This window comes from Squalius cephalus (assembly GCF_949319135.1).
Source record: "Squalius cephalus genome assembly, chromosome: 14".
NCBI classification, from domain to species: Eukaryota; Metazoa; Chordata; class Actinopteri; order Cypriniformes; family Leuciscidae; genus Squalius; species Squalius cephalus.
The window spans coordinates 33209835-33235962 of record NC_137135.1 but is presented as its reverse complement, the minus strand read 5'-3'; the positions used below and the strand labels follow the sequence as shown (position 1 = coordinate 33235962).

The 26128-nt window shown below is 39.0% G+C and overlaps 1 protein-coding gene across 1 annotated transcript; it reads left to right on the top strand.

The window, feature by feature from the left end:
- The first annotated feature begins 816 nt into the window (after window positions 1-816).
- On the top strand, window positions 817-22804 carry fgf18a (fibroblast growth factor 18a). The gene is made up of 5 exons (XM_079893215.1): window positions 817-1986; window positions 13464-13503; window positions 14396-14573; window positions 17397-17503; window positions 20570-22804. Exons 1-5 carry the CDS (start codon window positions 1955-1957, stop codon window positions 20837-20839), a joined length of 627 nt encoding a protein of 208 aa, XP_079749341.1. The 5' UTR covers window positions 817-1954; the 3' UTR covers window positions 20840-22804.
- Window positions 22805-26128: the final 3324 nt, after the last annotated feature.

Sequence of the window (26128 nt, the reverse complement as noted above, 5' to 3'; positions counted from 1 at the left end):
CTTGCTTTAGGTCTATATAAAACAACAGATGTCTAAGGTATGTCCTCATTTAGATAGTTAAGTAAAAGTGTGTGTGTGTTTGAGTGTGAGTGTGAGTGTGTGTGTGTGTGTGAGAGAGAGAGAGAGAGAGAGAGAGAGAGAGAGAGAGAGCGAGAGAGCGAGAGACGGGGGGGGGGGGGGGGGGTTGTGTTCGGGTGGGTGAGTGTTGGCTTGGCTGACCGTCTGCGGTTCTGTCGCGGTGCTGAGAAATGTTCCTTTTGGATCGGACCGTGAGCTTTCATACCTCCCTCTCGCTTTCAAACGAACCGTCTCTCTTCACTCTGCCCTCTTGAGTTTTACAGTCATGAAACGCACCAAAAAGCATCAAAAGCACTAAACTTATTGAAGAACCGTAAAGCGTTCTGGCTGGTCCTGGTTTACACGAGATGGGGGGTTTTGGGCTTGAACCAGGGGGGGATTTTGGGCTTGAACCAGGGGCAGATTTTTGCCCTCATAAAGTGTGGGGTTACAGTTTGGGACCCGGCCTGAGCTTGTTTCCCCGACGCTTGTGTTCTTTTGTTGCGCACGGTGACATTGGCGAGTGTTTTCGCTGTAGTCGGGCGACATCACACAGAGGCTGAGTAATCTCGTTTGGATCCAATAAGTGTGTGTGAGGGGGAAAGCAAAAGGAGAGAGAGAGAGAGAGAGAGAGAGAGAGAGAGAGAGAGAGAGAGAGAGAGAGAGAGAGAGAGAGAGAAGGGGGGCTGGAGGAGGGAGGGTGGATTGATCTGAAATCTTTTTCTGGTTTTTTTTTTTTTAGTTTTTTTTTTTACTTGGAGTGATTTCTGCGCTCTGCCGTGGAGCTTCAGAAGACAAACGAGCGGAGAAGAAACAAGCCGCGTTTACGCACCGCGCGCGCAAAGACGCGTTGTTAGTTTTTGCATCCAACGTTTTACGTGAATTTGTGAATGAAAGCGGCTGAGGAAGAGGAGGCGGCGCAGGTTAAGTGGACGCTGCATCCAGTGTACGGGTTGCCTTCTTTAATGCGCAAAAAAAGAGACGCGTTTTACCTCATCGACCGAAGCCCTTTCGTCGGGCAGACTTTTGCGCTGTTCTGGGGGGGAGCTGCAAACTTTCTTCATTTTAAAAAATAAATAAAAAGATCAGATTGCATTCTTTCCCCCTTCAAACATTTTGGAGGTGATGTCATCGGCCCGTGTTTTGGCTGCTGTTGCGCTGGAGCTCCAGAATTGAGTCCGGGAAATCAGGTGCAGGGAGCTGCTGTCGCGGGTGGCTGCGAGCGTGTGCCTCTCACCCCTCCGCCTTTCCTTCTGCTTTCCTTTCACTTTCCCCCCATCATCATTTCCCCGTCTCAGCAGCCATGACCGAGCGAGCTCCACGGTACCCGGGGTCCAGCTCGCCGCCGCCGCGTCTTCATCGCTCCATCCCCGTCCAGGTGCTTTGCCTCCCGCGGCGCGTCATTTCGCCCGTGGCGGATCAGCATTGACACAGACTCTCTCGCGTGCGCATGCACTCCACGGAATTAATCAGTTTGAATCCTTATCTGTGGAAGGACATTTTCAGCAGGAAAAGTTACGGTAGGACTGCTTGGAAACCTTTTGCTGGCTGTCAGGAAAGTTTTTATGAGCGGAAACTGCGTATAGGTGTGGGTCGCGTTTGAACTTCGCTTCACCTGTTCGTCAGACTCCGGAGGATTCAGCTGCGCCCCGCCTCGCCCCGCCCCTTGCCCGTTACCGACCGCGGACCGCAGCCATCCATAACGGCGGTGGTGCGCTCACACCCCGCTGACCCCGAGCCGCCCGTTGACGGTGAAAAGATGCAGTCCACCGGCGCCAGCGGGAACGTCCGCCGACCCTGCATTCAAACGGATTAAACAAACCGGACAGACGTGAAGCCGTGACCCGGAGAGCCGTTTCTCAAGCGCGCACGGAGCCACACGGACGCGGAGGAAGCGATGTGGGCCTTTCTCTCCACGGTGGCTGTCTTGTAAGTCATTTCTGAATGACCTCATGCAGAATGAGTTGTAATGCGTAAATTATTAATGCTGCTTTCAAAAAAGCTCAATTACCACAGTCTGTGTGCCACACGCTTCACTTGACATGACAAACTCCAAGTCTTGCATACATAATGATCTTATGACATCACACTTCTGGGTTACCATGGACACAGATGTCAATCACACCCAGCACAGGTAAGGCCCATCCAATGAAAACAGCTCCAAAGGTGTGTCTGCCACTCTCCCTATTTTCCTTTCTTTTTTTCTTATGCACACATGGCAGTCATCTTGAGATGGTTATCATTCCTTTCCCAACCTGCGGATGGGACCAAAGGGCCTCTGATAATCCATATCCCGAAAGGCAGACAGAGCGCCTGTCTGGTCCCGAGCTCTCCAAATTACTAATAATAACGCCCAAGGATGGTTGTTGAAGCAGGCACAGAGCTGGCACCTTATCTGCTTTCTGGAAAGAGCAGTGGCCATGTGACCTTCTCCGACAGGAAACTGCCGTTTAGAGACAGAAAAACATCAAACAGAGCTTTAACATTCTCAGACAGTTGTGCAGAATTAGCCAGGAATTGTGGAAGTGAGACTAGAATCATGTTTGCTTAGCATGCGCGCTTGTTCTCAAGGTTGGTGTCGTTACAAACGGATTCACCGTCTAATGATAAAATGCACCATATTTGAGGTGGTTTCAGTTCAGGGTCTGTAGAAACAGAAGACAGCAGGCACAGATGTGTTGAAGTCTCGTTCGCCTGTGAAAGCGAGCGGCGTCAGGTGCGCTAGAGGTTATTTGTTTGAGATGAGGTGAAGATAAGTTAGTCGCCATTTATCAGTTTCTTTCGAAGCTCTTCTCAGTGAAGCACCTGCGGTTCAGTGACTTGCTCAAGGCCGTAGAGATAAGCTGTAGACAATGGAAGAAGACTTGATTAGTGCAACTCATGCATCAGGACGGAAATGTCCAAACCACATGCAGCTCTACAAGTAGAAAGATGAAATGCATGGAATTTTACCTATTTACAAACCAGTCAAGCTTCACTATACACTGTAAAAGTTATTTTTGAAGTTTTATGGAGGGTGTTTTGCAAGAAAATACTATTTCAGTCCTTCTACTATTTTTTTTAATTCACTAGCAATTTCTAAGTGAACTTTGTTGCAAAGCAAATCCTAGCCATTTTTTTCCATGCTGGTTGGTCCTGGTCTGGCTAAAGTGCTGATGTTTTGTTCTGGTGAAGCTGGTGACCAATGAAGTCTCACTTGCCAAGACTGATAAGAACATCAGAAGCAAAATAGGTTTAAAATGTTGAACTTTATCACCTGGTTTCACATACAAGGCTTAAGTCTAGTCCCAGACTAAAATGCATGTTTAAGCTGTCTTCAACTGAAAGCAACTTGCATTGACAAGTCTTAAAATAAATCAACCATTGTTTTGTTTGAAGATGCACACCAGTAATGTTTTTTTCAAGGCACATCTACTTTGATGTCCTAATTGAACTAAGGCTTAATCCTGGCTTAATCTAAGCCCTGTCTGTGAAACCGGGCCTAGTAAAAATCTAGGAAATATATCACCATATCAGGACTGATCCAGCGACCTTGAGTGAGTGCCGCAGAAATCTAGGCTTTTACAGTGACATATCTTACATGCAACGGTGCACAAACGGGACTTTCTGTTCCTGTAGATCTTTCAGAGAACACCACTGGAACATTAATCTTAAGACTCGCAGCACCTACAGCCCTGACTGCATTTCTCTTTCCTTCCCTGTGCTGCTATATTGTTTAAAGTTGGCCAGCGGTGTAAATTGTGCTTGAAGGGTGTGCAGGGTGATTTGGGATACGACTCCACCTCGCTGCGCTCAACTCTACACACGAACGCCTTCAGGAATCATTCTGTCTCAGGTTTGATGATGTCATCACCTTGCTTGTTTTGGCCGCCGACAATAGCGCTCAGTAGAGTAAAGCTCGCAGCTACTTTCTTTCTTTCTTTCTCCTTCTCTTTTCCCATTCCCCCCACCTTTCTCTCTCTCTCTCTCTCTCTCTCTCTCTGGCAGGCCGCAGGCTCGTTGCGGTTTGGGAGGGATACGGAGAATCCGAGGTTGCAGCTGAAGTAGTTTTTTTTTTTCTCTTTCTCCCCTCACTCTCTCCCTCTCTCTCTCTCTCTCTCGCGGTGAAGCACTACTGTTTTAACAGCTGAGAGTTCTTACGGGACCCAGAGCCAGTCTCACCTGCGCAGCCAGGGTTTGGCAGCAACACCAACCTTACATGCACAGATCCGAAGCCAATGTGTGCTGATCTGCAGCCAGCATGCACAGATCTCGCATGTGCAAATCTGCACACCGTGCGGCCCGTGTGCATGCATGACCTCTGCTGCCTATTAGAGAAACACAACACATGCACACTAATGCATATCAGTCAAATGTACAGTATGTGTGTATAGTACACGCATACAAGCATCCGAGCTCAGTAAAGCACTCAATATTGACCTTGCTTATTAATGACCCAATAAGCACAGAAAATGGAAAACAAAATGGTTAATACTATAGGTTTATTACTTATGTATATTAGCTATTGTACAAACACACAAACCTGTTGGTTTGGGGTCTGTAAGATTTTTTTTATTTTTTATCAATACTCTTATTCAGCAAGGATGCATTCAAATGATCAAAAGTGACAGTAAAGTTACAAAATATGTAAATGCTGTTCTTCTGAACTTTCTATTCATCAAGGAATGCTGAAAATAATTGAATCATGGTTGCCACCAAAGCAGCACAACTGTTTTCAACATTGATAATAATCAGAAATGTTTCTTGAGCAGCAAAATCATCATATTATACTGATTTCTGAGGATCATGTGACACTGAAGACTGGAGTAATGATGCTGAAAATTCAGCTTTGATCAAAGGAATAAATTACATATTACAATATATTCACATAGAAAACAGCTATTTTGAATTGTAATAATATTTCGCAATATTACTGTTTTACTGTATTCTTTTGATCAAATAAATGCAGGCTTCGTGAGGCTTTTTCAAAAACATTTAAAAAATCTTACCGACCCAAACCCTTGAACGCTTAGTTCCTTAGTTTGTGTATACAGCTTCATACATATTAACATCAGAAATGCAGACAGCATAAATCAGTGCACACAGGTGGAGAGGAGCTGTTTATGTGAGCAGGTGCACACACACATAAACACACATGAGAACCTGGTCAGCACATGCACATCTGGTCAGTGATGATGCCGAGGTGTGTGGCCGATCGGTGATCTCAGGAATGAAGGGTCAAAGAGCAGGTGTGTGTCGGCCAGACAGGTGAAGCCTGTGCCATTCGGTGACGCACCGTTTAGCAACATGATACACTGACTGTCTCTGTTCCATTTACATTGGTAACGTGTTGCTGAGGAAACTTCACAAACACACGTGAGCTCGTGAGCATATTGGGCCAGCATGAGTGGAGGTGAAGAAAAGGGCCGTCTCGATCCGTTCTGGAGAGCTTTCACGTGCTTTTACATTTTCCTACAGCTTCATTTAAACATCTTCAGCCAGTGGAGGAGTTTAGTAATAGAGAAAAAAAATGTGTGTGTGCAGTGACACCTGTGCTTCATGACTTGTTTTATGTGCTGTATAAACACCAGGAAATGATAGAACAGAATGACAGATCAAATCCAAGAATCGGATTGGTTTGAATCGCTTTGAACACCCTGAAGATAATTCAGCATAAAGAGGTTTTGCTGGTTAGTATGGCAACTCATTGTAACTATACTATCTAACTGCTAAAAAACATCTAAAGTAGTTAACTTTTTCCCCTAATCACTTTAGAGCCGCAGGGAAATCTAATAACATAAAATTATGAATAAATCCCTTATAAACCAAAGAAAAGGTCAAAGGTTAAAGGGGTCATGTCATATATAAATGGTAAGTTATGCATTACTCACACTTCATGATAGTCACCATTGAAGTGTTTGGAACTATATGCGCATCTTCACTGCAAAAAATTTTTCTTCCTCAGTATTTTCGTCTCGTTTTCCAGTACAAATATATAAACATTTTGAAAACAAGATACATTTACTTGAGATGCACTATGACTTGAAAGCATATTAGCCAATAGGGAAAGAATTAAAGTCTTGTTTAAGGTCTATGAGTGGGTAAATGTATGGGATTTTTCAGATCTTTCGATTTAATGGACGAAATAAGCTTGCACAATTTACATATGAACGCGACCGGAGATACAGAGAGCACACGGAGAGCGTCAGCTTTCGTTTCTGCTCTGATAGACGCAAGACCAGCCGAACGCTGTGAGTGTGTTAGAAATCAGGCATGGTGAGAGAACATTGTGCTAGGTACATTTTTCCTCTTCAAACCAAACTTGTGTCTTCATCCGACAAAGTTTAAATCCCGTCTGGCTAGAGCTCTTCCCATAATGTTCATGCGTTAGGTCAGTAGGCGGAGAGTTGATGGTCTTCTGTGGCTGTTCGAACACATTCAACCACATGAGCGTTTACACTACTAAATCAATCCGGCGAATGAGCTTTCCACTACCTCTGGAAGTGGACGAAAGTGGACAAGCTCAAAAACGTTTTAGACCCTGTTTACACCTGTATTTGACGTAGTCCACTTGTGATCCGATTGACCAAAACACATCTTAATACCAGGTGTAAACAGTGCCATTGATTCAGCTCTTGTGAGGTCAAAGGTTAAAGTAGACTTATTGTGGAAAACATTCAAGATTTCCCTTGTCTTTTGGAATAAGAGTTTGCTGTACTAGGCAAACACACTCCATTCACAATGGAAACGAAGCTGTAAAACGTCTTGTTTAGAAATCATCGTTATTATGACAGTTATGACATTTACATATCAAAGCCAATTTTCGGAGCAACTCACCAACTATTCAGCACTGTTCAGCAACTGAGCCTACCGTAATGAACGACAGCATGAACACAGATAACAGGGAACGTTCTCAGAATGTTCTGGCAAGGTTCTCTCAATGTTATGAACAAATGTTCTAACATTAATAAAACATTCATTCAGTTATCTGGTCTTTAAATGTTCTCAAAAGTAAACAATTTTGCAGATTTTTATTTATTTATACATCGTCATAAAAGCTTTTACCTTCACGTATGCAGTGTTCCTCCAGACAAGTAAACAATCATCAGACAGACTGTTACTGTACATCATGTGTGGGTAGTTGCCAAGCGTGCAACAACAGTGAACATGGGAAATGTGGTTTTTGTACACTGTGCTGCTATTATAGGGTGTGTGTTCCTGTGGTTTGCTGTTTATTGTAGGGAGTGTTTAGCTGATGTGAACAACATATTTGAATGGGAATGAATGGGAATGAAATGTCACAGTGTGTGTGTGTGTGTGTGTGTGTGTAAGAACATTTTAAAGAAATGCTCCATTTCAAAACAAGTTAAGCTCTATGAACAGCATTTCTGTTGGTTTTTACTGTTGAATATATCCTCCACACTACAGCATGTCAAGTCAAGTATATTTGTATAGCGCTTTTCAGAAATGTGTATTGTTCCAAAGAAGCTTTACGGAGAATCATGATGTCAATGTGTATAATATCTTAATTTCTTAATGCCATGTACATGTAATCACATTTAGTAGATTACAACTGGGCGATAAAATAGTTTACATTTTGCGACAATACACGTAATCAAGCAGTTGAGATTTGCTATGAGGTATATATCGCTTTACGTGAGTGTATATACAACTTTATATAGAGAGCTGTGCCAAAATATAGTTGAGTTTTTGCGATGATATAAACAATCAAGCAGTTGAGATTTTCAGAACATTCAGAAATAGCCTTTTAACTTAATGGAAATATTTGCAGAGATGTCAATCTGAAATAATATAAAAATAAAAAAATAAAGAAAATTACAAAATAACAGGTGTCCATATGACTTTCTGTACTAAATTATACTATATATATATAGTATATGTATATATATATATATATATATATATATATATATATATATATATATATATATATCTTCTTAAGCATATGAAGCTTTGTGTGAGGAATAAACTACAATTTCATTCAAAATTAACCAATAAGCCATTATTTTTTTATTTTTTTTTTAGATCTTAACAGCTTTCATTCCCACCACTTTTACTGTAAGGAAAACAGTAATAATAAAAAAATAAAAATAAAATAAATATAAAAACAGGGAGACGTTTCTAGTACACTGTTAAAAAAATGTTTTATAGTATAGTAAAAATAGTGTTTTATGAAGTATATGTCTTGCAAGAAAATACAATTTCAGCCTTTCTATAACAAAATTTCACATTTAATTTAATGTGTATACTTGCCGTTATTGTGAAATTTACTAGCAATTTTTGAGTAAAAATCGTTTCTACCACCAATTTTGGGCGAGTAAATCACAAAGTTTTGGGTGAACTATTCCATCAACTTGCATTCCTTTAATTGTGTGGTTTTGTCATGTTATGAGTGCATGTGTACATTAAGTGTGTGTTGACAGGCATGATGGAGAGAGCGTGTACATGTGTGTGTCTGTCTCATTGCAGCTGTCAGCTGGTGAGACGCTTCCTTCTTCTCTCACATATCTCTTCATAGCTGAGGCAGTGTGGGGGAGTCTTTCATTCTCTACTTCCAGACAGGGAAACAAGAGAGAGGAAGGGAGAGAAAGAGCAAGGGATTTAAAACGACAAGATGAGAAACACTCTCTCAATTCCTTTCATATCTCCTCCATTCCTGTCTTTTTTTTCCCCCTCCGGCATGTTTTCCTCTGTTTTCGGCGTCTCCACTGACCCTGGTGGTGATTTCATTTTGCGGGGTGAATTTTTGGGATGTAAACAAGCGACGGGCCGCAGCTGAATCATCCAGAATAAATCAAAAACTACCGTCTTATCGCGATCAGAGTAATATTAATGTCGCAAAGAGCCGCAACCTAGCCGCAATTCTCACTAATCATAACGTCAGACAGAGGAAACCTCATTGACTGGGAATCTGGTGGAGTGGGCTCACTGATGCGCCGTTACATCAGGGGTCAGAGGGCATTTCTGGAATCGAGTGTGTCAATAGAGTCGATGGAATCGTGTTGCTTTTGAAACCGTATAAGAAATCATAAGCCTTCTCTTTCGGCTGTCTCTGAATAAGCACACATGTGACTAAGGCGTCTGTTAAAAGATGAGACGTGCCATTTCTGCACCAAAATAATCATGAAAAAGAAATGTTTTCAAACACTTGTTTGGTCTTCCATTGGTTGGACAAACAGATAGCATGAATCAAACTCATGCAGCCATGTTATGAAAACAACACAGGGTAAGCCTATGAATAGCTTACTTATAATTTACATCGAATTTGCATTCAAAAGGCAACGTTTTAGCATTCGCTCTCTTCCAGATGAATATATACAGTATATATCTAATAAACATCCAGGCAAAATATGCATTCTATCTGGGATTGGTAAAGACCTTTTATACCCTAAGCCAACCCTCACACTAACCACTAAGAGAAGCACACTTACAGCCAATTTATGAGCATACCTGTCGTTTGCTTAAAAGCCAACTGTGAGTGAGGAGATTTTTGACTAGCGTCAACAAAGCATTTTGGCCTCACAAGTATAGCAAAACTTGTACACACACCCACACGCTCATGATCTCAGACATTCAGTCATGGGGAGGTCGCGGGGTCACTGGCGAGACGATAAGGAGGAAGTGATGTGTTCCGCTTTTTTTCTCTCCGTTCACACCCACCGTCGCCTTCTCAATGAGTGACATCACACTGACCACACCCACACCACCCAGAGAGAGAGCCATATCTGATTCACTGTTTTCACGAAACATTTGCCAAGAAGGACACAGGGAGGGAAAGACTGAGAAATGTGTGCACAAGCTGTGTGAGAGAGAGAGAATAAAGAGAATATGAAGGTGAAACACAACCAGTGTCATTTTATTTGAATATCGTTGATATCCTATTATAGTTTTTGATATAGATGTAATTTTTTATTTGAGTCATATTTATTTTTGGTAACATTACTATTTATAATGCATTATAAAAGTGTTATTAATGCATTAATTATGCCTTGTAATGTACCTTATAATGTAATGTATGATCTCATGAGTAATTGTAACCACAATTATAATACATTTGATTATAATACTTCATTGAACACGCTTAATATATAATGCATTAAAACACATGACTAGCAACCAACTTCAGATGTGCAGATAATCTGCAAATATTATAATGTAGGTTATGAATAACTTTATAATGCATTATAAATTAAAGGCTTTTAGTAAAGTGTTAATCTTTTTTTAAAATGCCTATATAGGTTTTAAGTTCATGTCATGATTTTTTTTTTTATGGTTTCAGTTTTAGTAAACGAGAACAATCCTGCATTAAACAAACACATTCAAAGATACAGTAACATTACACATTACGCTTCCCATACTGCTGTGCCACAGACATTTATTTTGTTACTTTAAGTGATCAAACTCAAGGTTTTCACCTGGTGGATGATAAAACAGCTGAGAAAATCCCACAGACTTAGACTGAGCCATATCTAGAAGCCAGAAGATTACAGAGCAAACCAAATCAATGTGCTAAAACCATCCACGCTTTAGTAACCTTATAGCAACACCTTAGTATCATGACAGTGAGTTCTGCATGGGAAAATGCCTATTTGCACATTAAACTGGTATTGAAAAATGCATTTTAACATCCCAAACATGACACATGTGGCATCAGAACTTCTAAAATCTGTTCACAAAACATCAAACTGAAGCTCTACCTGTTGTGTTGAGCAGGTGTTGACCAGCATCATGTAGACTTCATGAGCTCAGCAACAGTCCACTGGCCTGCATGTGTTTGTTTTCAAGTCTCTACATAAAGAAAAATCACAATGGAGATTCTCATTAACCCTGTAAAGCTTGACATGAAATAATTGGCAGAAAAATAAAACATTTTCTTTAAATGGAAGAGTTTACTGAACATTTTGACAAAATATGTTTGTTTTTTTATGCCTGCATGTGTTTTTTGTTGAGTATCATATTTGATACATCAGGTTTTTGTGGTTCATATAGTCTGACATAATGAGAATATATATATATATATATATATATATATATATATATATATATATATAAAATGCAATACAATGATGATTGCGAGATGAACAAATAAACCTTCCTTAAAGCCTGATTTGATACTCACATTTTAACACTTAAAAAAAAAATCATGGTTAATCAAGTTGTTTCAGTCCAGTAAGTGTTCATCTTGAAATATTACAAACAATATAAGTTATTCTTACATTTACTTTATAAAAATCAGTAAGGATTTCACAGCAAAAAGACACGTGAACCACGATCTGAAGGAGGACGTTTGTACAATTATTCTAAAAGGCTTTTTACTTGCGATAAAACGTATTAACTATCAATCAGATGACAGATGGCATGTAGTAGATTGTGTACGACAGGTTTTTCAGAAAGTGTTGATCATGTTGATGATTTAGAGGATTTGCAGTAGGTTAATATCTTCAGAGCAGCCAAATAAATAAAAGAAATGAGAGATCTTTGTTGCTTCTCAGATGTTTCCCATTGGTCTCACATGTATCCTACTTTTCTACCAAAGTCAGAGATCTCAATATGATCTCAATATAAAATCATGATCAAATGATTTTATACTCTTACTGTGTGACAATTGACAACTATTGAGTCATTTGTATCTGGTCTTATTTCTAAGGAATTTTAGTTGTGTTGTGTTCACATCAATGGGAAGCTCTTCAGTTTAACAGTTAATTCTGTCATGAATTCTCCTTTCCAACAGCACTGTGTTTGATTCATTATGATAAACCATTTTAAACTCTGAAACAAAAACATCTAATTGCATTTGAAGGAGAAGCATGTAATTTATGCAAAAAGCAATTGCAAAAATAATGTTTCCAAACAGGTTTCCCGAACAGATAGTCCTTACAAGTCAATGCAGAATGTTTCAAAGCTTCTTCACAGAATAGCAGAATTCATTAAGGTTCTGTATTGGCATTGACGGTTCCATGTAGAACCGTTAACACCTTTGGTTCCATTCCATTGTACAAAAGGTTCTTTATTGTGAAAAAAGGTTCTTTAGATTTGTTTTAATGTTATTCACACTAAGACAAACATGGTTCACTGAAAGGCGCTTTCGGGAACCAAACATGGTTCTTCTATTGAAAAAAAAACCTCTTTTGGAACCTTTATTTTTAAGAGTGCATAATGAAATGATTGACAGTTTCAGCTGTAACGCTGCTCTACAGAAGACATTGGTCGTTATTCAGCTCAATGTAGTTGAAGTTGAAGTTCAAACAATCAGTCTCTCAGTTTTACGCTGCGAATGGTTTACTTATAGTTGTCTCTACATATTTAGCTGGGATAGGAGAAAGTGTTTTTACATCAGAAAAAATACACACTTTAAGTGTATTTGAGCAGAAGTGAAACCTGTTCCTCCACTGGTTTCTAAAGTTTGGAGTTTGCAGAGGCGTTAGTCCCGTAGGGGCCTGTGGTCTCCTCTCTGGCTGTCATAACATCGGACTTTTCACACTGACTTATGTTGAGCAGACGCGCTGATCCGTCCTGCAGGCCTGTTCGATTTCAAAGTCACAGTCCCCTGCCAGAAACGGGCCTGTGGTGATGGAGAACTTTACCGTGGGCCGTGCAGCGCTGCCCTCATCCACTCGCTCTTATACGCTTAAAATCTTACTCACACCCACGGACGTCCAAGTTTCCATGAAAATCTGAGTTATGCTTCAAATGTCAGGTTTTTCCCTTTTCCAAAAACATGTGGAGATTAAACCAAGAAGGGAAAGTAGCAGAAAATCAGCATGAAATGCTAATTCATCTATTTTCTAAAGGCATGCTATAGATCTTACTGTAAACAATGGACCTTTTTCACATTTCCCAGGGTTCTTAGAAGCTAAAGTCACATCTTATAACTTTGTAACGTAAGAGCGATCGGACATTTGGTCATTTGTAATGTGCGAGACTTCCCGTGTCATTCGTTTCCAGTTATTCTTCCTGTACAAAGACAGTCCATTATGCTGCTTTATATTGCAAACTGGTATTTGTTATCACATCATTGGTTTGTAGAGCAACATTTTTGCTCATTGCTCTAGCTATTTCCCTAAAGCTTCTAATGAATCTGAGATCTCGCATAAGGTGTTTATTTTTTTATTTGATAAGTAGCAGCATTATAAGTGGGATAAAGAAACTCTTTCAGTAGGATATAAGACCCGAGTCAAGGTTTATTTTGTGATAATGAGCATCTGACTGTACATTAGCCTTTACAAAGACTTCAAGCTCTTGAGATGTTAATTATAACATCCCGTTCCCAGTGGATCTGCTCCGTCAGCAGGGCTTTGGGATGCAGGGTGGATTTGTTTTTGTTACCATGGTAGCACTCACCTGACCTTGCTCTCTCTCTCTCTCTCTCTCTCTCTCTCTCTCTCTCTCTCTCTCTCTCTCCTCAGGTATATCCAGATGATGCTGGTCATGTGTAATCCTCTACAGGTGAGTTAACCTGCTCAACATCAAACAAAATGGACTGTTTAATACACATTCCTGGCCTTATTGTGCACAATTTATCAGTGCATGTTATTTCAAATATGTTTGTCTTAATAATCATACATTTTCATTCATTTGCTAACACTTGATATGGTCGCATTCAATAACATTAGAACAGTAATTTGGTGACAATTTTCACTCAGAGATTGCTAGTGAATTTCACAAGTATTAAAAATTTACTCCATTAATCTTTATTTACAACTTCGAAAATCATTTTGTATAGTGTAGCTAACATTTTCTCAGCATTTAATAATCTTTGATAATGAAAGGCATTAAAAATACAATTCTTCATTGTTTGTTCACAGTGCATTAAATAATGTTAACAACTTTTGGTCTTAAAGTAAATGTTGAAATAAACATTAAGATCAACAAATGCTGTAGATGTATTGTTCATCGTTTACGGTAGTTAACTAATGTTAACAAATGAAACCTTATTATAGTCATCAAAGTCATATAGTCATTGTTTTAGGCTTCTGTTGTACAGTAGGTAATGCAGCCAACAACACACACTAGTCATTTAGTACTGGTTAACATTAATGAAAAGTTTATGCAATAATCAATAAATCAAACATCGATAAATGTGAAAACCAAAAAATGTTACCGCTGGTATACGTGTAGATGCTGAATTTGACCGGTGGTGTTTCAAATCATCCACAATCCACTGCAAACTCACATTCTGATATGAAATGCCTGCGTTAACAATAAACACTATAAAGTCAAACTATAGGCCATTACCATGGTACTTTTTTTGTTTTTACAATGATTTCACTACAGAAAAATGTCAGATTAAGAAGGGAAGAAAGAGTGGATGAGGATGTGTGTGGTCTGTTGCCTGCAGGTGTTTGGAGTGGATGGAGTGAACTTTAGTGTGCACGTGGAGAACCAGACTCGTGCACGAGACGCCATGAGCCGGCGACATCATCGCGTGTACCAGCTATACAGCCGCACGAGTGGCAAACACGTCCAGGTGCTCGGACGCAAGATCAGCGCCCGCGGAGAGGACGGAGACAAATATGGTAACAACACACACACACACACACACATCTATGTCTCACTCTTCTAGCAAACTCACATGAGAAAGACCGACCACACACACACACACACACACAGGAAACAGGAAAAGTAAAAGACAAAGACTCAGCTACTGCTGATACAGTGATTTACAGACAGGGAGAGAGAAAAAGACGCCAATGAATTCTGTTTTCTTGTAGGTTATTGTTGAAATTCCAAGAAAAACATCTCTTAAAGGTTCAGAATGGTTCTATATAGAACCCTAGTGTTCTAGACTCAATTTAAAAGAACACTTTATGCCAAAAAGGTTCCATATAAGGAGAAATGTCTTACATTATTGCATTATACTTTTTAATGTTTAACAGGTTGTTTTATTTTTTCTAGTGATAAAGTATGTTTACATGCTGTTTAATTCACAAAATTTTATCAAAATGAATTAAAAATAAATTAATTCATTAACACTAAATCCAGAAAACGATCTTATGATGGAACCTCTAAAAGGTTCTATATGAAGCGGCTGAAAGCACCCTTAACATTATTTTCTAATAAGAGTGTATGTGATGTACATTGTTGCAGTAATATAAAACTACTCATTTCATAAGTTTTAGTTTTATCAACAAGCCCGAATTGCCACTTGTTTCAATTCTAATATCTACCAAACAATTGCACCTTTTCTGTTTTCAAAATTGTGAATTTTGAGTTTAAATAAATGTAATTGTGGCCATTAGCCGCCCGACCTCCACATATCATTATCGGCTACTGAAAAACCTGTCAGTCGACCACTATCCTCTCCCCCATCCATCCATGCATTCATCCATTCATCCATCCCCCCCTCTCCTCCTCTCAATGGTCTCGGATGTGTTTCAGAAGCACATTTAAAGGGCAAGGAAGTTGAAAATGGATATCTGCGCTCAAATCGAACAACTGGCCTGTTTCATTCATGGAATGATCTCACAAAAACATCAAAAAGCCACAGAAATAATAATTTTTTTTAAAAACATGAGAAAGATTTTTTTTTTTTTTTTTTTTTGCATTGTGACATTTTCAGAAAATGTAGCATGTTTCCCCCTCAAATTCTCTTTTTTTGTAATTTCATTACAAGACTTTCATTAATGTAGCAGTTGTAGCAAATGTTACTTAATAAATAATAAAAGAAACATGAACTGGAAAAAAAAAATCGTTCACGTTTAAGTATAACGTGTATATACATACACACACACACACACATATACATACATATATATATATATATATATATATATTGTTTCCAAAGCAACATTTCTCATTTTTCTTTAGTTTAAATTAATGTACTAAAATAACTGAAAATAAAACAAAAATAATAAAACTATGTTGACATAAAACAATAACTAATAACAATGACAAAAACAGTTACTAAAGCGAACAAAAATGAATTAAATATACAAAAATAAAAACTAATTCAAAATATAAAAAAACTATAAAGTATCTAAATGATAAATACTTTAAATTGAAATAATTTATCATAGTCCCCCCCCTCCCCACCCCAACACAGCTGAATGAGAAAATAGACTGAAATGGACTTAATTCTCACTAAATTAATGTAAAAAAAAATTCATTTCAACAAGTTTCATTTTAATTAAGTAAAATATAATTTTTACAAATTTCTCCTGAGTAAATAAATGACCTTGACAGTTTTTGTGAGATTCGCCCTCATACTGCTTTAATTTTTTTATTGTGAAAATATTGTTCTGAAAGCTTCCGGGTTTTTATGATCGACTCTCCTCATCAGGAAATAAAGGGAAGAGAAAGACAGGGAGATGGGAAGGGGGATGAGGATGAATGTATTTACACAGCGAGTGAGGGATGTCTGGATGAGGAGAGATTGGAGGACGACAAAGAGGTTATTGATCTCCAGTGACCCCTGCGCTCATAAAGGTCACGCAAGGAGCCATTTCAGAGCTTCAACTGCCATATCCTGAAACACACACACACACACACACACACACACACACACAGGCTGAATGACCTCAGTGAAATAAAGCGTGAAATGGAGGTTTTTAAAATCAAGTGAAAGAGAGGCTATGTTCAGAAGAGAATATTACAGCACATGCCGTGCATTATGAATATTGTCTGGAATATGCATGGAAATCTCGATCACCCACCACTGCCAACATGTATCCCATAATGCATTACAATGAACCGGAAGTGAAGCCAATTTTTTAAAACCTTTGTCTTGACTCATTATTTGATCAGACTGCAGAAAGTTAAAACATTTGTACAGAAAATTGGATTTAAAATGTAAAAAAACGTTGTTAACTAGATGTCAAATAAAAAACATGCAATGTAAGGAAGTCATGTGACAACAGTGTAGCACTATATAAAATATTGTTGCATATCTCATATCTTTTATCAAAATGCTTTAAATCAAATTAAGGTAAAACAGCCAAAATTATATTCATTAGTTTAGAAAAAATCCATATAGAAATGGAAAATATTCTGGTATTGTTGCATTTTGTTTTGTTTTTAAGTAGTAGGCACAGTATACAATGCTTGTATGCTAGCATGCAATTTTAAATATAGTCAGAAATAATAAGAAAAGACTGACAAGCATGAGTGTGATGGTTATCTATACCTCTGTCAACCGCTGATGTCAATTATATTGAGCTTTTATTTATTTGGCTTAAATCAGGTTATCAATCTTGGTCATTAATAGTGCCAGTCAAGGCAGCTGCTGAAACAGAGCCATCACATCAGATTATAAACCTTAATTATTTACGTCACTGCAAAACCAGAGCTCACTGTGATATTTTAGTAACGTCTGTCTGTCTCTCTGCCTGTCTCTTCACAAGCCCAGCTCGTAGTGGAGGCAGACACCTTCGGCAGCCAGGTGCGAATCCGAGGGAAGGAGACCAATTATTACCTGTGTATGAACCGCAGGGGAAAGCTCGTAGGCAAGGTGAAACACACTTCCTTCATTTTGTTTCCTTCCTGTATTGAAACAGAAGTTAAAACATAAGCCTTGCCACTTTGTACATGTATATTCTGTATATTGTATATTCTGTTTCTACGTTTACGTGCATTTCCTTTAAAGGGGACATATCATGCTAAATCCACTTTTTTAGCCCTTAAATGCATTTTGTTGTATATTTGGAGTGTTTAGAAGTACAGAAAAGTTGAAATTATTCTCTTCAGGTGCTTCGTTGATATCTTTATATTCTGTTTTGGCCTTATTTTTCAACCTGTTCCGATTTTTCTATTCTCTATGACGTTTTGTGAACTATTACGTCACAGTATTTGCAGCGGAACTGCCAAATAAGGACATTGACTTCCAGCCCAACACTTCGAGCAATCCGCCATTTTTATTTCTCGCTGCAATTTTGTAGTCCAAGCTAAAAGATGCAGAAGTTACGAGAGGGTAAGTTAAAATGTTCGGTTGTTGGATGTAGTAACCCACACGCTTCATTACACCGTCTAATGTAGATGAACTGCAGTGCTTGTGACAGGGCGCATGTTTAACTGAAAGAACGAGCAGAGAGAGAGAGAGACCCGGTCGCGCGCGCGCACTCTCTCTCTTCGGAGCCAGGCGAAAGTGTAAACAAGACACCGTCTCCAAACTAGACGCTGTCTTGCTCTCTCTCCCTCACACATATTAATCAAAATAAATCGACACGGTGGTAAAAGGTCGGAAGACCAAAGTTTCATGTGTAAATACAGTAACACACCATTGTGATACATCCATATGAAGACGTTGTTCTGCAGGTTCGTCGTCTTCATTTTCATCTCGCTCCGGCTCCGACTCGAACATGTAAGGCTGGATGGACAAGTCTTCCGGTGTTGACATTTTGTTAATAACGTGTGAATAAAAAGTTTCTGTGCCGCTAGATAATCGTATCTCTGCTATCAAACTACAAAAATGGCTGAACGGGGTGGAGTTGAACCGAGTGTCACCTCTGCATCCTGAAGAGGGGGCGGGGCATGAAGTGTCTCAATTGTATTTAAAGAGACCGCACCAAAACGAGTTGCTCTCAGACGCACATCAGAAAAGGGGTAGAAAAGGGGCCTGTGGAGCTATAATAATGAGGAATTCAGACCCAAGCATTGCAGTTCCGCTTTATATAGACTACAAATGTATGATTTATAAAAAGGAACGATTTAAAAGCATGATATGTCTCCTTTAACACACAATGCAATATGTAACTCAAAATATCACCTGTAAAAACGAAGATGGAAAAGACCACGTTCACACAGCAGCAGAAAACGGGTGTCAGTCCTGTATTTGAGTCCTTATTAGGGTTATGTTCACACATAGGCCACGGTCACACAGCAACAGTTATTTATGGGAGTGACAACCGCATTCTATAACCAAACTCACACCTGTACATTTTCAGGACTCACAACCGCATTCTCGGAAAACCCGCGCTGTGTGAACGGAACCGGACTGGGCTGCGTTTCCCAATGGTTCTACGATCTGGCTTACGGCGCTTTCAGGAAACGTGATTTCACCAAGTACCACATGTTCCTGGATCAACATCTTTGTTGATCCTGGAGCAACTTTCCAATCAAACAATCAGATTTGAGGGACAAGTTTACAGTTTATGTCAAGTTTAGGCTTAGAACCAGGGTGAAGTGCCTCAACATCAGTGTTATTCACCTATCATTTCCCTCTGATTTTAGGGAAAAGTTATGGGTAGGGTTAGGTTTAGGGGTAGGGATAGGGTAAGGACAAAATTTTGACAAAATGTGTTGATCCAGGAACATGTCTTACCTGGCAAAATCACGATGACCCACGTCATACAGTGGGAGAAAGCTGTTCTGCGCTGCACAAATGCGGGTTTTCGTGTGTGGTATTCAGTAACTTAAAAGCGACTTTCAGTTTTATTGAGGTCGCCATCTTTGATATTACTTTGGTCACTGGTTAGAGAATACGGGCTTGACTCCTGTTCATACACACAGTATTCGAGACACTACTGTAAGCTGCTGTGTGAACGAGACATTTCGTGACTCAGATCTTTAAGTAAATGGGTTGTCAAATCCCCAAAATTTACAGTGTTAAAGAAAGCTTAAGGTATGAGTGCATCTAAGGATGTGTTCACACTTGGCATGTTTGGTTTGATTAAAACGAACCCTGGTTTGATTGCTCTGTTAATGTGGTTCATTTGAATAAGTGCGAACGCTGCCATCTGAACCCTGGTGCCACCAAACAAGCGGAACGAGACGCTGAAAAGATGGATCTCGATCCGCTTCCAAACCAACTCTGGGTCTGACTATGCATTTCTAAAATATGAACGCATTCAACGCAACACGAACCAAAGACATATAAACAAAACCAAAAACGGGACATGATGTCAGAAGAAGCAACTCGAAAAAGGACAGAATGCACAAGCATACCTGTTTTTTCTCATCATAGTCGTGATGTTGGCCTTCACAGTTCGGTTCAGGCGTCAGAACCGCGTCTCCTCACAGCAGATCTTCATTTGTGTGTGTGTGACGGAGGGATTCCTGCCGCTGTTTTGACTCCTTTACACATTTTCTCTCTTCTTCACGAGTTCAGCTGGTCAAAATACCATCATATGTAGGCTACACACATACAGTGAGCGTACTTAGCCCACAACACAGCATTGTTTTGAATGTTCGGAAGTTCCGTTGCGAAATATACCTAATAAAAGCCAATCAGGTTGTGAACATCTTTATCCCTTTAGGTTCCGTATCTTTAGGTTCTGTGTTAAAATGCCAATGTGAACACTAAGTGGACCAGGACTAAAAAAAAAATGTTCTGGGTCCTGACCAAACGATCCGAACTACCAAGTGTGAACACACCCTAAGCCTACATGAAATCAATAAGGTTGAGAACCACTAATATAGATGATCAACAAACATGGATATTTGTGACTATTAGTCCAAGTTTGGGGTTTTTAAATGCATTAAACATATAATGTTCATGGTCAAGCTAACACATGCACCCTCTCTTTGTTTGTGTATGTTTGTCTCCATATGTGTGTATGGACTTTTCTCTCTTCCCCAGAAGGCCAGCAATCGTAGCGCAGACTGTGTCTTCATAGAGAAGGTTCTGGAAAACAACTACACAGCGCTAATGTCAGCACGCTACACAGGCTGGTACGTGGGCTTCACCAAAAGAGGGCGCCCTCGCCGTGGTCCGCACACGCTTCCCAACCAGCAGGACGTCCACTTCATGAAGCGCTTCCCGCCCGGAGAGCAGCCGGACTTAACGCCGTTCCGCTTCACCACCGTCAGCAAGAGGAGCAAGAGAGTGCGTGCCGCGCGCCCACGTTAACGCGCACGCCAATATCCCACTGCTAACGTTTACATGAGGACTAGGAATAAACAAAAAGACAGTCCTACTCCACAGTCCAGTGAAAATGACACTGCTAATGCAAAGCAGGACCGTCTTGTCTTGTTTGACCAGACAATGCCATGGCATCACTTTATATTCCACTGGGTTGGACCTCTACAACCCAAATAATAAATAATAGCTAATTTACACCAGAGCTGTGGTTTACGACAGCTCACTTCTGACACGGAGATGACTAACCAAAGCAAACACAAGCAAACGGCCGGCCCAGCGCTCGGGCGGAGGAAGCGTTAGGCTGCACATCTAATGAAGACACGCAACAAAACTCAACCACGTTGGCCTGTAGATGCTGATCGTGTTGCAATTTTCCTAAGACAAGACTTGGACGTGATCCCGCCTAAGGGACAGGAGCAGATATACCTGAAGAATGAATGAAAGAAAGAAAGACATGGACATCCAAGAGAGAAACAGATAAGAGTCTGTTATATGGGAGTGCTCCTTGGATAAGACCTGACTTAAAGGACATGGTCAGCCAAAAATGAAAACTTAGGCATCATTTACTCACCTCATGTCACTCTAAACTTGTATGCGGTTATTGTGTGTCTCTCGTTTATAGTGATCATGTTCGTCAAGCTCTCGAAAGCACAAAAACACCATAACAATGATCCATCCCACACATGCATCCTATTCCAGGTCATTCGAAATCATGCAGCAAAAGTTATTATTATGTTGTATTATTATTATGACTTAAATTCATAGCTCTTGTCTATACAACAACAGCTCATTAGACAATTAAAACTTAAAGTTGCAATGAAATGATTAATCTTCCGTATTGTGATGTACATTCAAACGTGTGATTTCTAGACCTGGAAAAGTCATGGAAATTAATAAATATTTCTATAATGAAAACATTTTTATAGTTATATCGAGCGCTAAAATATTTAATTATTTAATTATTTTAATATAGTATCTATCCTAGTTTGAAGGTTGGAAACGAGTAGCATCAAATGTATTTTCTTCTGTATCGTGATGTACATCTGAGATTATTGTTGATCAGCTGTTGATTGGATGTTGAGATGTGGGCGTGGCTCTCAAAAGTGAGCTTGCAGGGGCGGAGTTTAAGCAAGCTGAGAAGTCTGTCGTTTCACCGGAAAATCTAGCTATGGCTTTTGATTAAACATTACGAGGTTAAAAAAATGAAACCTATGGGTGAATTGTTCATAGATAGGGTGAAATTTCATTTCATGGCTTGCACAAATTATCATATGACTTCAGATATGTAAAGATAGGACCACAGTTATAGTGTTTTGTTTATTTTTAGAGCATGAGAGACGTGGTCACTATGAACTGTTAATGTGAGGCGAGTAAATAATGACAGAATATTCCTTTTTGGCTGAACTATTCATTTAAAGCTAATGAACGAATGAATGTAATGCCGTATAATTGTGTGTGATGGCGTATTTCAGGTTGCATTAAAGACCATGAGGGATATAATCATACGTGACTTATAACAAAAGAAGGCCATTGCTGGATGGACGGAATTTACCAGAACTGGAATGTAAAAGACAATAATGAGGAAACTCTCTCAAAGCTGCACCAAATACAAACTAAACGACCAAAGACAAATGGTGACCAATGACAGTGACAACCTGAACGGCGAGGACAGCGGGATGGGGTGGGTCGTCACAAAATGACACGAGGAGCAACGTTCCTGTTTGGATTCCATGTGGAATGCTGCTACTGGGAAATATAACGGAGAACCAAAGTCTTATACCAGCTTATTAAAGGAAAAACATTACAAAACCTTTTCTAAATATAAATATATATATAAATATATATAAAGATTAATGCTGACTAAGTGATATTACTTTGACTGCTACTATCATTGTTGTTACTATAAAAGAATTTCACTTATTTATTTTATCTCTGTGTACGGCAAAAACCTTTCCAAAGCCAGTAAACTCTACAGAAACGTGTCCGTGTTTCAAAACATCCATGTTGTGTGAGTCATCATTATCATCAAACAGCTAACGAAGAACCTTATGGTCAGCGATTCATGAGTTAGCACCAGCATTTTCTCACTGTATTTACCTTTGTTAGTCCATGTTGTTAGAGATCTGAACAAACCCCAAACCAAAAGTGCATATAAATGTGTATATATATATATATATATATATATATATATATATATATATATATATATATATATATATATATATATACATGATATATTACATGTGGACCTGTTGCTTTTAATTAAAGCAGTGAAAACACACACACACACACACACACACACACTCTACTGTCACTAACAACCTGTAATCCCGGCAGTCTCTGCTCAGCTGAGTCAGCGGGAAAAGCAAAGGATTCCGAGAGAAACAGACTGTTCTGGAGGCGAAGTGGTGGAAAGATTTGTCGGCCAAACCCAGAGGAAGGTGTATGGTAATGCTGGAGGAGGAAAGAATGCTAAATATGTGCGTGAGAACACAGGGGTGACCTGAGACCTGCAGGAATTATGGGAAAAAAACATATCCCACCGACCCACAGGAAGCACACACACCCTCCATCTCTCTCTCTCTCTCTCTCTCACACACACACACACACACACACACACACGGTCCATTAGAGCCAGACACGCAGAGGTCACGCTCACACATATTCATACACACCCGCGGTATGACACACACCGAACACGTCTGACACACAACACACCCTCAACCAGATGGACGCACAGACACACTCATATAACAGCTTCAGACACAGCGCTAATATATGCTGTTATATGCAGCAAATTACTGGTGAAAAACAGGTGAATCACAAAAACATGTCCAGGTCATATTTCACACAAAAATCTGAAAGATTTTTGCATAAACAAAACCTAAGAGCATTGTGTCATGATAATTAAGCACATTATACCCCCACATTCTAATTTTTTTAATTAATTCTATAAATCACTCATTGCCATAATGCAAAAAATAAATAAAATAAATAAATAGTACTAATAATAAAGTATTTCCACATCATAGTGCAATTTATAGTGCTAAATTGAATTTATACTGATTTAATAATAAGGTTATCATAGTAAACATCTAGTAAGTTCTTAGATTTTTTTAAACTTTATGGTAATAAGAATGTTTGAAAATACAAAGAAAATGGTTCCAAAAAATGCAAATAATAATAATAATAATAATAATAATTATTATTATAATTAAATATTAATTACATTTATATTACAAATTACTATATTTATAAATAATTACATAACTTTTTATTTTATAAGATTTCTTTGAAAATATAGCTATTATTATTAATATTAAATATTTATACAAGATGTATTACAGTGATTACAATTTAATATGTTTTCACTTTATGGTATTAAGAATTTGAAAATATAAAGAAAAATGTCAAAAAGCAAATACTAACTGTTGGTGGTGGTGGTATTATTACATGTTGCTTGCATGATGCTAAATATAATTTCTTTGATGTTGGGGTGAAATTTGGCCTCGGCATTCGTTCATAAGACTCGAACAAACACACACAAACCTCTTCTGTAACATCCAGCCACGAATATTCACTAGAAGGCCACTAATATCCCAGTGTACAGACTGAATCCAGGTCATATTGCTCTGCAGTGTATAACCACAGCTCCATCACACACATACACACACTTTTCAGCACAGCAAACCACAACGACATTGACACGCCGCAGCCAGACCCACAATGTGAAACAACGACCGGCTTTAAACATTAAGTGTTCCTTCTCTCTCGCCGATACCACAAACAAATTACTCCTGACACACATCCTCTCTTTCCAATCCGTAAAAGCACAATAAAACTCTCCAAAGACAAATGCCCTTTCTGAAGATGTATTTGGTTGAAATGGGCTGAATCGACTTGCACAACTCAACATTCCCAGACAAACATTCTCATGTTGGCCGCTGGCTTTAAAACGCTCTGCGAGCCAGAGGAATTGTTTGAAATGGGGGAGAGTCTCTGAGGTGAGCCAGGAACCGCTAACAGGTGCAGCGCGGCCGGCCCACGTTTGGGATTGTCTGTGTTTGTTTGGGAATGTTAGGGAAAAGTTTATGGCCACAGTTTAAGGCTGATTCCGACCTCTTCTGAACCTGCCTGTACTATTTTGTGCTCTCTTTGTACTGATCTGTTGTGAATTTTATGCATGTATATAATATAATAATAATAATATTCATTATTATTGATATTATTATTATTTCTAAAAATTTGCTTAATTTACATCATGATAAATATGTCTTACCTTTAGTGATGATAATAATAATAATATGAATAATAACAATAATAATTGTTATTATTATTATTATAGCCAGCACTTTAACCAGATTCAGACCTATACATAATGAAAATAATTATAATTATTTCTACAAATTTGCTTAATTTACTTGATGAGAGATATAATTAGATATATTTATTTTTACGTTTGATGATTAATAATAATTATTATTATTGTTGTTGTTATATTCAGACAAGTGCTTTAACCAGATTCAGACCTCTTCTGAACCAGCATTCGCTAGTTTGTTCTCTCTTCTTGCTGGTTTTGTTGTGAATTTTTCCAATCTATTCTGGACGAGTTACATTTATGCATTTAAATGCTCTAGTTTGCCAAGGAAAATCCATTGAGGACATATTAACATTTCCAAGCATAAGTCCACACAGGGGTGAAGGTGGTTGGCAGGGTGTCCTACGCTGAGCGTAACGTGTTTTATCCAACTGGAACAACACTCCTACCGGCCAATCACATTTCAAGGGACTTGTGCAGTATGATTTGTGCAGGTTGCACAGAAACCAGCCAATCACTTCGCTCTTCAGACCGTTTCGAAACACGGTTCTCCAATGGGAGCTAGTATAAGGTTTGATTTTTTTGGATGCCAACTAGCCTAAGTTCTAAAAATTTTGAAGTTCAAATACATTTCTGGTAACAGTAATAGAAGAGATCCTGCAAAAGAAATCCTTCTAACTGCACTAACTTTATACATGATGCAACCTATTTTCCTTCCGGACTTGCGTAGGCCATCTGCCGGAAGCTAGTTATTTTAGTCTATAAAGTTTTAAACATGGATATTTTTCTTACATCTTCTTACATCGCTTCACTTCAGTAGGCCTTTATTAACCACCCAGAGCCGTGTGGAGGACTTTTATCATGAATATGATGCACTTTGATGGACTTCAAACAATATACAGCCATTCACTGCCATTATAAAGCTTGGAAGAGCCAGGACATTTTTTTTATATAACTCC

Bases quoted from the DNA above. Each gene is read 5' to 3' on its own strand.
- fgf18a (XM_079893215.1), top strand. From the start codon at position 1,955: ATGTGGGCCTTTCTCTCCACGGTGGCTGTCTT. The intron at 14,574-17,396 runs GTAACAACACAC...TCTCTTCACAAG, and splicing joins AGAGGACGGAGACAAATATG to CCCAGCTCGTAGTGGAGGCA. The intron at 17,504-20,569 runs GTGAAACACACT...TCTCTTCCCCAG, and splicing joins GGGGAAAGCTCGTAGGCAAG to AAGGCCAGCAATCGTAGCGC.